Genomic DNA, 14,313 nt, shown 5'->3' with positions numbered 1-14,313 from the left:
AATAATAATAATTATTTTTGTACCAATTTTCAGAGAGGATGCATCGGCTTCTCGGGTGTCGTTTCGACCTCCACCAAAGCTTATCTGTGCTTGTCGACATACACCGGTGATTGTTCGAATGTATAATAATATAACCAAATATTCAGTCTTTCACCGACGTATTTTGTATGTGTTGACATTCACCGGAGAATATTGACATTCTCTAATTTTGTTGTTTCACAGTAACATATATAAAATTTAAATTATACAAAATCTAAATATATAAAATTACTTGTCCTGACTGACTGACTTAATCAGTGATTCATCATTGCCCAGAGCAAACCGCTGAACCTAAACAGGTGAAATTTGGTACACAGTTAGGGTACGTCATAAAAACACACACTACAAAATTCCCCCGCCGGGGGAGGAGAGAGCATTAAGGCTTAACCGGAAAAACGGCTTCTACTGTACTATTTTAGATGTGATTTTTTTGTTTTTAACCACGTTTAGTCTTCGTTGAGTACTTAGGTGTATTAAATTGATAACATTTCAGACATTTTTATATATTTCGATTTTTTTAACCAAATGTTTGAACTGTTTTAAATTCAAATTTATTATTGCATATTGATTCGATTATAGAACGATTGTAAACGTTTCAAAAAACTGATCAAATTGAAAATAGTTTGTTTGATTCTCAGCAGTAGGTGTTATATAACAATTACTATGGTTGTTGAAATACTGAATATAAATGGGGTTTGCTTGCAAAACTCCGCAGGCGAAGTCATGGGTAACAGCTAGTTGTATATAAAACAGTTAGATTCCTTAATTGGACTAATAAGACTAAATACTTACTACGAAATTTGGCAGGAGATAATCAATTAGACTGCCTTCTCTTGATAAATTTAATAATTATAAGTAAATAAAAATATATTTAATTTTAGATTATTCTGAAAGATATTTAACAAGAGATGGTAGCCTAACAACCTACCTCTTGCCAAATTACTTAGTAATTATTTAGCCTTAATAGCCCAATAAAAGAATTTGGACACACAGAATATTTATAATATTTCAAGCATTATAAATATTTAAATATATATACTGTTTATATGATATTTGAAAGTAATTATTGGGTTGATTGTATTTATTACATATGAATTGTTATAGTGCAATAAAAAATTTTTGTAATTAAATTCTACATTATGATTCAACTTTTTCTAAGAATTTTTTCTCTAGAAACTTCTCTATTTATTGAACAGTTCAAATAATTTCATACAAACGTTTTCTTTGCTTGAAAATGATACTGCTAGATTGTAATATATTTCATATAAATACATAAAAATATACATACATGTCATGTATGTAACTATATATCATGTTTTGTTATGAAATGTATTATTAATAATCTAAATTTTATTTACTTCCATCCCTTTACTTATTATATAACAATTACTAAGATACCATATATGTGGTTAAAAGCCATTTCAAAACAACAGATTAAATTATTGCTGGCATCTAGTCTTGATATTGAGATTAATTGTTTATGTTAATTGCAACCATTTATATACATATATCCATTAAATATTTGTTTTATATTGTTTTAAGCTATATAAAAATCAGATATTCCCTGAATATTTTAATACCAGTATTATCTGTTACTTAAACTGAAAATTGTTAAAATTTTATTTATATAACTGATTAATAATTGAAATAAAGTATTTTAAATATTTTACTCAATCAGTCATTTTACTGCTGGTATATAAAATAATTTAACCTATCCCATATTGAAAATTTTCTTCGTTGCAAGTTGCACCATGTTGAATTTTTGTCAATGTTAAGCCTAACGAAAATTACCTGTTTTTGAAAAAGATAATTATGGCTATTGTATCATCCAAACTTATTTTTTATTTTGCACAAAATAGATATATTAATAAATGCAAAAACAAAAAATTATATTTTTGAAGTTAGTTTTAATATAAAAATTATAATGACTAGTGATATCTAGTTTCAAAGACTTTCCGATGCTGAAACGAGATATCTTGAGTTCACAAATCAAGGTCAGCAGATCATGACCCAAGATATGTTGGAAATAACACAGAACAGGTTAAACATTTTATATGCCAGTAGTAAAATATTAAAACATTAGCAGTTTTTAAGTTTTAATAAAATCCTTAACAATAATATTAAATTACAAACTTACTTGATGCTGCTTTTTGCTTTCTATTGCTTCAATATCCAAATAATGGAATGTATGTTCAATCTATCAAACAATTGTAATTTTAATATTAATATACTTTAAACAAATAATAATAATGAAATCAAATTTCATTTACATATATATAAATTGTAGTGAAATTTTTTCTATGAAAGTTATGAAAATTAAAAATTTAAGATTTCAATTTTTAAGTTTTCAAGATAATATGATGAAACTGAAATCAAGAGAAAATAAAATAATTGTTTAATTATATAATTAATTACAAAATACTAACAATCAAATTTTTACCATCAGAAATTTGTAATACATAACAACCTTATTTAACATCTTGATGTATGTAATTTTCATTTTTACTTTAGCAACATCATGCATGAAAAAAAAATTTTTTTTGTTCCTGTTCATACTTCACTTTCTATTAGTATTGTTCTATATATTTATTTATACCATATATATTTTAGAATTTTTAAAATATTTATTAGTTAGCTTAGTATAATAAACAGATGTTACTACTAGTGCCAGAATAAATTAACTAATATTAAAAATAAATAAATTACAGGTTAAACTGTTATACTGCGAACTGTCTGCTCAACACCTTAATACAAATATTGAAGTACAAGCATCCCTCATCAACAATGAAGGTTATGTTCCAAAGAAAAGCAAAAAAACATTTGATAAAATACAGAGTCTACGAAGGTGTTTGAAGGAAAAGGTACCCTTGTTCATTGTAGTATCAGCACTAATTTTTCATTTTTATCTTTGTCTTCCTCAACTACCATTGTTTTCACTTTGAAAAAGTTCCTCAATATCTCCTTACAGCTCCTGTTGTTGAAGTTCTTCATGTTTCTTTGGCTGTATGTAAAGAAATCCTTCACTTTTTAAATAACTTATTGTCACAATGTGTTCCATTTCAATGAAAACCACAAGAATTTCATTTTCATTTTTCACCACCTCTTTCCAAATGGCAATCTGTATCATTGGCCTAATCTCATCATTATCTAGTCTAGAATTGTGAAGTTTTTACACCAATGCAACAAAGTTCTGAGTCTTCATACAGTTTAGGATGTGTACAAACATGCAGCAAATACAATATAACAACTTTTCATTGTTGCTATTACACCTTGGTCTAAAGGCTGAATGAAGCAAAGCAGTTATAACAAGTGGTTGTATTAAGAAGCAAGTTCACTATGTGCAGTTGCATTAAAAAGTAGAAGTTTAAAGAATAGCTGCTTTTGTAACAAATTGCTCTGCATTGGGAACAAAAAAATTATTTAATTGACCTGTAAACAAAGCAGCTCTAATCAAACTCTTATGATTAATCACCAAAAAACAGGAAGTTTGTCTTTATTTTTCCTCTTTAATGCATGAAAATTAAGAAGACTTGTATACAAGCATAGGGTTGATAAAAAACATCTCCAAAAGCATTACTGCAAATAAGTGTCATTCTATCTTTCACTGCTTTTCTGAGGGGCTAGCAGGGGTCATGGAGTTTTGATAGCATTCATGTACCACTTAATTGGCTGTCTTGTTGCAAAACAGGTCCATGGTCATCAAAGGATGGCTTCCTTAGACTTAGAAAAAAACCGGGGTTTCTTTTGAACCCCTGGAAGTTGTTTTTCCTGACACTAGCCTAGATAGAGCGTTAGGTACACCAGTAACCCTTTTTATAGGAATATTGAGTGGGAAGGTCGCGAGTAAGTGGAGTGGACATAGGCTTGGAGTTGAGACAGAGATGAGACCATATTAAGATATAACAAAAATATTTAATAAAACAAAAATCAAATAAAACAAAGATTACAAAAGAATTACATTCCTAACTCGCAAGAGAGAGAGAGAGTTTACATATACACCAAATTATACTACCTCGAACTTAAGTAATGTCCGTAGTCGTGTCTTCTATAATGTGGATCGGATAATTAATCTTCTATGTGATTAGTATACATTATGTTCCAATGTCTTCTATATGTCTACTATATGGGATCTTCGATATCATGGGAGGCGATCCTTAGTTCTATATGGAGATTGACGCTTATGTGTCCAGTTCTTATATTCTGGGAACTCCTCAAATTTGTATGGTAATCATATATCTATGGGTTACCCCGAATGGCAGGAAAATGCCCCTATTTGTAGATAGCTCTCCAGGTGCCTGCACCATGTGCAAAACTGATTCATCAAGAGAGTCAGCCATCTAAAGGAAGTTCAACTTCCCTTCTTTCCTCGGAAACGAAAAATGTATATCCTTTCTTTGTTTAAAATATTCTGTTTGATATAAAATATTATATCGAAGAGAATATCTTTAAATTAAATTTAAGAGAATATTAATTAAATTAAGAGAATATTAATTAAAAAAACAATCCCATGGATTTCACACTTTGAATCCCAGAGTAGTTCTTTCTGTCTTGGAAATGAAAGTTCTAGACTACATTCTTTTCCAAGACAAGCTAGGTTCATAAGCATTAGCAGGAATGAAAACTCACTGAGTAAGGCATTATTAGTAGTTTTTCTGACCCCTAACGGTCAATGATATAAATACTAGCCATTGACTGTTAGGGGTCGGAAGTGTTATGTTGTGTCATACATGTGCTCTGAGTTTGATCGCAATTTTTTTTAATACCAAGTGAATTATAGCGAAATGTAATACAGTGCTGAGTCAGGAGGACAAGTGCTCTCCGTGGGTACTGGTATCTTTTAATTCAGTGACTTCTGCTCAGGTTATTGGGCCTGAAATTTTGGTCTTTGGCACCATCTCCCACGTGTTCGGTTTGCTACTTCTATTTTGTTCTTTGTCAATGGTTATTTGTACGTAGGTTATTATTATTATCTTGACAATGTGTCATTTTTAACTTTGAAATGAGATTCATTTTTCTTTTTCTTTTCCCTGGAAAAAGGGCTTTGTTCTGTACCACAGGGTGGTGGCCGTCATTCGGCATGCTATAGCTGCTCAGCGTTTGGGCTACAATTGCTTTCCCATTGGAGACTTTCTGTTAATTTATAAAGTTTAGTCATAGTTTATAGTTCTTACACTTTTTTTTTGTTTTTTTTTTTTTAATTTTCCCAAGTTTGGCTGGATACAGGGTTATACCTGCTATCTCATACTTTCGCATCATTGTTTATTCATTTGGTCCACATCTTACCTTGTTGGGATCATCATGTCTCTCTCGCAACCCAAACCACAGGTTGTTTCGGAGCCGTTGGAACACAATTTTGATGGAGGCCAGTCAGCAACTGAGCTGCATCTTGGACCTATGTCCAGAACTTACAAAGAGCAATATAAAGGAGGAGGAGAGACTACAAATTAGGGAGAATGCAAGCCGGCTATTCTCATATTTAAGTCAAACAATCAGAATTATCAGGGAATTGTGTCTCCGCCAGGTGGAAAACAACATTCTCGCACCGAGACAGACCTATGCAGAAGTGATCAAGTATTCGACTAAGCCGAGCTTTACTACCAAAGAGAACAATCGCTCTCTCAACAACAAATTCAATGCTGAAGGGCTTGATGGATCACATGCCCTCATTCTGTACCTGAAGGAACAGGAAAGTGGTACCAAAGTTAACATGACTGAAGTAGCTTCCGACTTGAAAAGTAAAATAGGGCCTCAGAGAATAAAATTTAAAATTAAATCAGTGAAAGAAGTTAAAGGGGACGGAATTTGTATCAGGGTGGGCAGCAAAGCAGAGAGTGAAGCCCTTAGCAAAGCAGTTGAGGCCATACCCTCCATCAACAGAAAAGTCACCTGTAAGGTCTCCGAAGGGTTAATGCAGCAAAGTGATTTGTCCTGTCATCTGCATTCTCATTCTTTGAACTTGTGACTCTTGCTGCAATTGCTGCAGTACTGCTCATCTGTGCAGTCTGCTGCTTTGTGGTTGAATCGACAGCATCTAAAACACTTAGTTACATAGACATAATCATCCACCTTAATGGTGGCCCAGAGAGGGAAAGATGCTTTTCTTTGATTATGATGTCTCTGATCTAGGGCAGAACTGAAAGGATTACATGTCTGCAATTTTCTATGACTCTTCCTCTGGTTATGATTGTGCTAATACGACAGGTGATTCTATGTCTTCTTTCTTTATGTCACTCCATATGTCATTTGTATATGTCACTCCATTTTGGTCATAAAGATAGTCAATAATGTTCTCCTCAGCAACTGCATTTGGAACGTTGAATAGGATTATTTGTAAATCGGCTAATAAACAGCTTCCGGGAAGCAAAAAACATCCAACAAATCACACTGCTTTTGACTTGAATTGCCCCATCAGCAAACATATTAAAGCGGCCACAATAAAACAGACAAACTATGGACTCTAAATCCTCTCTGTTCCCTTCCACACTGGCTCCACATCCGATTAGTACATTCAACTCTAAGAATGGTAATAATTCTGGTCCACTCACTGGCCCATGGCCACCAATTCAGCTTTCAGTCATAAGGGCCAGACCACCAACTTAAACCATACATTCAACAACAACCTTAAGATACTCCAAATCAACTTACAAAACTGCAAGTTCCCTAACTCCCAGTTACTTCTGGATATCATGGGTTAACAACACGAATATTATAACGGTCCAAGAACCCTACTCACTGAAGGGGAAAATTGCTATGCTAGGTTGGTGCAAATCCCTTCACCTAAACAGAAATAACAAAGTTACTTCAGGGATTGTTGTTGCTAATCAGGCCATAGATGCTCAAATGCATCAGAATCTCTGCAGTGATAATCACACAACCATCTAAGTCAACAGCCAGGGTTTTAAGGGGTGCATTGTCTCTGTTTATATATTTCCTTCAGAAGACATAGTGTCTCCTCTTCACAATTTAGGATCCACTATTAGGACAATTTCTCAACGTCCTATCCTTATTGCTGGGGACTTTAATGCAAAGTCCCCATTGTGGCACGCCCCTCAGGAGGACCCCCAGGGGCACCGCCATTCGGGAATTCATAGAGGAATTCAATCTCACCTCGCTAAATACCAGTACTCTCCCAATGTTCCCCACAGAGCGAGGGAGAACTGGATTGACATGTATCTGGGGAACAGTGCTATGAACAAAATGATTACCAAGTGCCAAACTGAAGACACAACCACTGCAAGTGACCACAATTATATCCGGATGGAGATATCTTACTAACTTCAGCCTTACACTGAGACATTCATATCCCATACCAACTGGGATGTTTATGAGGAAATGATAAAAGAATATTGGAACCTACGGGCATCATTAATATCCACTCCACTACTGAGATTGACCAGTGGGTTGAAAACCTGCAGCTCACTCTCAAGTTTGCCTATTCCTCCTCCACCACTAGAACCCACAAAATTCAAGTTCCATGGTGGAACTCCCAACTACAAAACACCAGGCAAAAGGTCAGAAAAGCAAAACAGGCCTTTAAGAGGGAGAGGGACCCTGGTAGGAAAGAATCCCTTAGGCATGATTACTGTAACCTCCACAGGGAATACAAGAATCAAATCAACAAGGCGAGGTCAGACTCATGGAGGAATTTCTGCTCCACCACATGGACAGAAACCCATGGTCCACATGAGTGGTGACGGCAAAGGAGGACGGAATTTTTTCTGACAGCATAAGGATACATATCAATACATCATAAATGAATTATTTCCAGATGGCAAGTCTATGCAGACAAGTGAAGGGGGAGGAGACCACAGAGGGACCAGTAGCATTAACAACAATTCTGTGGAGAAAAGCTTCTCCACAATGGAAATCACCAACATATATTCAAGGGCATCAACTATAAGAAAGCACCAGGCCTGGACGGGATCACCAGGAACATCGCAATACATGCTTTCATGGCTTCCACCCTTATTGTCTTGTACAACAAATGTTTAGAATTAGGGTATTTTCCTAAGGTATGGAAAAAAGCATGGATTAAATTAATTCCAAAAAATAAGAATAAGGCACTCAAAGTTCCCCAAGATTTTCATCCTATCTCTCTCTTTCCCATACTGGATAAGGTTCTAGATACCCTTATCACCAAAAGGTTACAGTTCCACATGGAAAAAAACAAGTTCCTTCATCCTAACCAACATGGTTTTAGGCAGAACAGGAGCATGATCACTGCTTTACAGCACATGTAGACTTCATCACTGTGCCAGGCATGACAATGAGCATATCCTTGTGGTTACTATCGACTTCAAGGGTACTTTTGATCATGCCTGGTAGCCGGGGATCCTGGCCACCCTTCAGGCACTTAGGCTGCTCAGGAACATTTACAAGAGCATTCTCTCTGAAAGAAGGATTGCCACTGACCTGCAAACCACTACTATTTCAAAGGAAATCCAAAGGGGTTGTCCCCAGGGTTCCAGCTCTGGGTCCCTTCTTTGGCTCATGACTTACAACAGCTTACTTAAAATTCAGCATGATCTTCCAAGGTATCCCACAGTCAGCATACAAGCCTATGCTGATGATACCCTTCCTTATCTTAACGAGGCCTAAAAAAACCAGGAGGTCTTGCAGTCGAAAATGAACTGACTTCTTCAGGACATCAGTGAATGGTCCAAGTCCAATCACTTGATTATAAATCTGGCAAAATGCGAGTGTATCTTATTCCCGAGAAGAAAACCTTTGGCCAATAAACTCATCCTTAAAATCAATGGGCAGAAAATTGCTAACCTGGGGCTCAAAGCTGATGTTAAGCTTACTTGGACTACCCACATTGAATTTGTACATCAAAAGGCTTTAACTATGGCCCGCACCCTGCGCTCCATCGCACGTAATACGTGGGACCTTAACTACAACACTGCCAAAATTATTTACACTGGAGCCATTGAGCCTTCCATCCTTTATGAGGCTGAGATTTGGGGGAAGGCCGTTGTCAAAGCTAACATTACAAGGAAGCTCATCTCCACTCAAAGGAATTTCCTTATTACACTTCTTTACACTTCTTAGTCAGGGAGGTACTGTAAGCCTTAGTGATTGGAATTTCCTTATTCCAATCACTAAGGCTTACAGGACCTCCCTGACTAATGCTATGCAAGTCATGGCCAACATTACCCCCCTGGATCGCAAAGTGGTAGAAAGGTACTGACAATATCATCTTCTTCACCAAAACAAAAGCATTCTTGATTCTACCAGCACTCCAACTGACATCAAATATCTGTGGAACAAAATCAAAACCCACAATCTTGACCTGCACTATGACTTCCTTCCTGACCATCCGTCTCTCAATCCCCTGAAGTCCTACTCATCCCAGGGGATAGGAAACAGGGGCATCACTTCTACATGGATGGGTCCAAATCCCTCAGTGGGGTCGGGTGTGCTTTTGTTTATATCAACTCGAAGAGTCACTCCACGCATCAAGCCAACTATTTGCTCATGGAATGCTGCTCCAACAATCAAGCAGATAGCTTTGCCATTCTTAAAGCTCTTAAGTACATACAGACTAATCACAAACAGTTTTCCAAGGATCCAATCATCATCCACACAGACAGCAGGATCACTCTCCATTAGATACATAAATGGAATAAAAAGTTTACCATAATCCAGCAGATTTGTGACTCTCTCACATGCCTTGATAAGCTCAAGCATTTGGTGTCCTTTGAATGGATAAAGGGGCACACTGGAGACCAGTCGAATAACGGAGCTGATCTACTGGACAAAAAAAGCCATCAGTAACACCACCACCACCACCTCCTCCTTTGGATATATCCCAGCTAGCTGGGTTCTAGGGTGTCTCAAAGATTACATTGCTGGCATATGGCAACAACGAAGGGACAACACTGAAGCCACCGTGAGACTCACGCATGAGTTTATCCCAAACCTCTCCAACAGGAAACACATGGGATATCTGACCCCAAATCACTATCTGATGCTACTTATAACTGGCCATGGGAACATGGCAGCATACCTCCTCTGCTTCCTGAGGAAGTGGAACGAGGAATGCGTCTGTGGCACAGGAGAACCAGAAGACCCGCACCACATTATTTACTACTGCCCAAAATACAACATCAACAGGAAGAAACTGAAGGAAGAAATTTACAAGACAGAAGCCCACTGGCCATGTAAGCTTCTTGACTTAATTAGCATTAAGAACAACTACGAAGAATTGATCAACTTCGTGAAAGGTACGAACATTGTTAGGCAGCAGGTACCAGCTGCCAGTCAAGGAGGACATCAGTCACAACATTAAGACAGTGCGAACTATATCCTCATCAAAATACTATTTTTGTGAGCAGGTATCCTCTTATCGGCTCCCAGTTGTGCTTCAGCATAAGGCTACTCAGTCACCTTTTATTATTTGCAATTTTGTAGTACCTGCAATCCTTCATGTTAGTCAGGGCACACACTGCCATCTCTATATATTGTATTTTATCTCTTTATATTGTAATTTCCTGTTCTTTGTTTTTCCCCACCTCGTAGTGCTGAGGCTTGTTTACTGTCCTCAAGTATATTTTATTGTAATTCTACTGTAACTCTGGTTGTTTAAATAAATGGGGCTTGGTGGCTGCTCTGGGTCTCATGCTTTCACACTTTCCTATCATTCTTTTCTTTCCTTCACCCTTCTCACTTCAGCTAAACTCTTCATTCTTCCTTTTCAAAGGCTATGTCATAGAGTTAGGCCTTCTCTCCTTTGAAAAAATGTAGAATGCTACATTTATATTGTGAGGAGCCGAATCCAGACTTTCAGTATGTTTATATCATTTATTCATAACGTCGCATCGTTACTATAAACTTGATACATAACTGTCAACTTTCACACCTGGGAGCAAAACTTCTGTTAAGTTCTCAGGCCTGACAACAATGCTTTCTCATCACTTCTCAACCTAATATCTCGATTTCATCAGTTCAACAACGAAAAAATCAAGAAACTAAGGCAGTCGTCGCCCGTCCTTCGAAAGAGTCAGTTGTCACCCGTACCTTGTCCTAAGTGCCTCAATATTAAAATATCTGTGAATATATCATTTTATTTTACGTTCTTATATCCTACTAAAATATCATCGGAAACCATCATCTAACACCTTTGCGGATACTGTACGTTCCATCAGGCTTACAGATATTTCATCTACAGGATACCTGAACTGACATCCGAACTTTCTCTCTTTCAAAAAAACTAGATCAAGACCAGATCCTCAATAAGGTATTTATCGTCATGCGTTTTTGCTGTAAACTCTCTCTCTCTCTCGGAAAACACGGGTCTTGAGTTACCTCAGTCTAATATCTACACAATAGCTATCATTTCTCCTATACCTAAATCTATCATATTCCACTCAGTCTATGATATATCCTGTATTATCTATTGTTACCAATTAAACAGTTGTTATGTTAACTCGTCTCTGCGTAAGTCACTTCCAGTGCGTTGTCTCTCCCTCCATCCCGAATTCGTTTGCTCACATACGCAATCGTGTGTGCGTGAACATAATGGTTTCTGTGTCTATCTGTAAAGACACAGTGGTGTCAGTCCTGACAAACCTTGTCATTGCGATCTTCGCCAATGCGATGTCGACCCTTCGGTCCCATGGTGCCGAAGTATAGGGGGGGCCCTTTGGCACTGTCACAATATGTTCGTTGAAAACTGAAAACACTAGCAGTAAAAAACTACTAATAATGCTGTACTCAGTGAGTTTTTGTTCCTGCTATTTAACATTTGGCATAAAAATCAAGCTGTATTATATCATAAGCATTAAAAACTTTCTTGAAAGATAGGTAACCACTCTCTTCTCAATTGTAAATTAAATGTGACTCATCAAACAATCCAGCAGAAAAAAAAATCACAACATAAATTTTTAAAAAATGTACAAAAGTTCTAAAAATAGAACTAACATTCTAAATTTGAACAGATGTTTGGCCCTTTTTTTTTTGCTGGATTGCTTGGTGAGTTCAGTTTAATTTATGTAGGCATCCAGTTATTAAAAATACAGTTTAACCTGCTTATAACGTCATCTATGGGACCGGCAATTTTTTGACGTTATAACCGAGTGTCGTTATCTGCGGGGTCATAATTTCAGTTCCATAAAAGTATAAAGTCTGTTTAAGAATCTATTATAAAATTCATTAATTTAATATCGTATGTATAAAAGTGCAAACTAAATATTTAAATCAACTTTATTTACATTATTATGTCTAAATTTACAACGATGTAATTAAAAATTTCAAAAATTATTTTTTATAAGAAATTTTTATTTGTCAAGTTTCGATAATGGCGGCACTTTCGGTTTTAACGCCTGGATGATAATTTTCTCGTTTCTTGCTTATCTATCAATGGACATGAAGTCCAATATATTTCACTTTTAGGTTAAATTAATGTATATCAATTAAAAAAAAACAATAAAAATATTCACTTAAAAAAAGTCAGTTATTTTAGATTGTAAACTACAACACGAGTATGAGAGCTATGCAGACTAACCCACTGTCACGTCGTTTAAAGGGGTGGCGCATCTCACCCCACCGAATCAGGTGGTGACAGTACCACCCACAATCGTTCTAGGAAGGGACTCTGACTGTACACGTAGTATTTTCTTTGATAAATAAAATTTATAATTTAATTTTGTAAATTTAAGAGTGCTTCAAATATGACGTTAAAACAGGGTTTTATGTCGTTACAAGTGGGTTTTTTAACATTATCTAGTATACTAAAATCGTGGGACCGATAAAAATTTGACGTTATATTAGGGTTGTCGTTACATCCGATGTCGTTATAATCGGGTTAAACTGTACATTACTACTAACACCCCAGCATGAAGGAGATTTAATTAAACAAAAAATAAATGTTTTTCTCTGTTTTTAACAATCATCTTCAGGTTTACACCATGTAGAACTAATAGAATGAATGTTTTTAAAAGAATAAAAATTTAAAAGTCTAAATGTCATGAAAAATGTGCATGCCTAATGCATATATTCCATACATTGTTAAAATTTTTGACATTCCAAAGTTATTAAATTAAGCAGATAAATTGTTTTCCTCTTTCAGCTCAATTGTTTTTTGGCAATTCTTGTACATTATTTTAGCTTCCCCCAGAAAGAGAAATTGAGCAATCGTCTGTATGGGCCAAAATCCCCATGAAATAATCTAATCTCCAAAGACCTCTTAAGGTACAAATCTAAGAGCATGCAATATATGCAATATAGCAATATATATATATAGAAAGAGGAGAGAGGGATAAGCAGAGTGTGAGTGAGCAAATGAGTTTAAAACTTTAAATACAAACATTAGGTGAGATATCACAAGTTAAACTTTTTTTGCCATTTCACAACATTTTGTATGTTATAAATACAAAATGCTTTACTTTTTAAGATTTCAGATTTTTCTGATACTTAACTTGACATCTCTTTTAAATCATTTTATTTTTCTTCAAGAAGGTTTCTTCTATTCAAATGTTTCATATCAGTGAATGAAGTAAATAAATAAGTTAACCAGTGAGGTCAATTTAGTTTTATTATATTAGATATTTTATAATCAAAAAATTTCAAAAAGTTAAAGACACATCCAATTCATCCACAGTTGAATATATTTATGATAAAACAAATTAAGAAAAACTAATAAATAAAAATAATTGTAACATTTATAAAATAGATATTTTATATACAAAAATGATATTTTAGCACTAAAAAAAATAAATAAATAAATAAAAACAGCCAAGTTTAGAAAAAAATGACTATATTCAGTTTTCATTTTAGCTCAAATTGTTAATCTTCATAATTATTTAATGTGTTTATTTTTTCATTATCTCTCAGATTTTTTCTTATTTGTTATTCATAATACAGTAAAATCTGTTTATTCTAATTGTGGATATTATTATCAATCATTTAATGCAGCGATTCCCAACCTGAGGTACGCGTACCCCCGGGATATGTGATAGGTTGTTTAGGGGTGCAGAAAAAAGTTAGTTATTATGGCAGAAAAAATATATTATGCTGAGCCTACTATTAATTTAATATTCAAACACTTTCAGCCTATTTTTAATAGGCCATCCTCAGGAAATTACTGTTCTGCAATATTAAATTAATAGTAGGCTCAGCAAGTATTTTGGTGTTTGATTATATTTGTAATATATTATGTATCACAAATTAATAGTATTAAGAAAATATTAGGTAAAAAATGTTCCTTGCAACAATCACAAACTTTATTATACATTTAAAAACGCAAAAATAGAAATAAAAACTTATGCTGCCGAT

General features: G+C 35.0%; 1 protein-coding gene across 1 annotated transcript in view; it reads right to left on the bottom strand.

The window, feature by feature from the left end:
* Window positions 1-14,313, bottom strand: part of LOC111621989 (F-actin-uncapping protein LRRC16A-like) — a 197,595-nt gene that overhangs the window by 164,786 nt on the left and 18,496 nt on the right. The window contains exon 5 of the mRNA XM_023364280.1: window positions 2,177-2,236. Within this exon, the coding sequence (XP_023220048.1) occupies window positions 2,177-2,236 (60 nt within the window). The remainder of the gene's footprint in view (window positions 1-2,176; window positions 2,237-14,313) is intronic.

The sequence above is a fragment of the Centruroides sculpturatus genome, unplaced genomic scaffold (assembly GCF_000671375.1).
Source record: "Centruroides sculpturatus isolate CEXI.00-Female unplaced genomic scaffold, Cexi_2.0 scaffold82, whole genome shotgun sequence".
Taxonomy (NCBI): domain Eukaryota; kingdom Metazoa; phylum Arthropoda; class Arachnida; order Scorpiones; family Buthidae; genus Centruroides; species Centruroides sculpturatus.
Note: the sequence above shows the minus strand (reverse complement) of the source record. Positions and strands in the feature narration are given on the sequence as shown.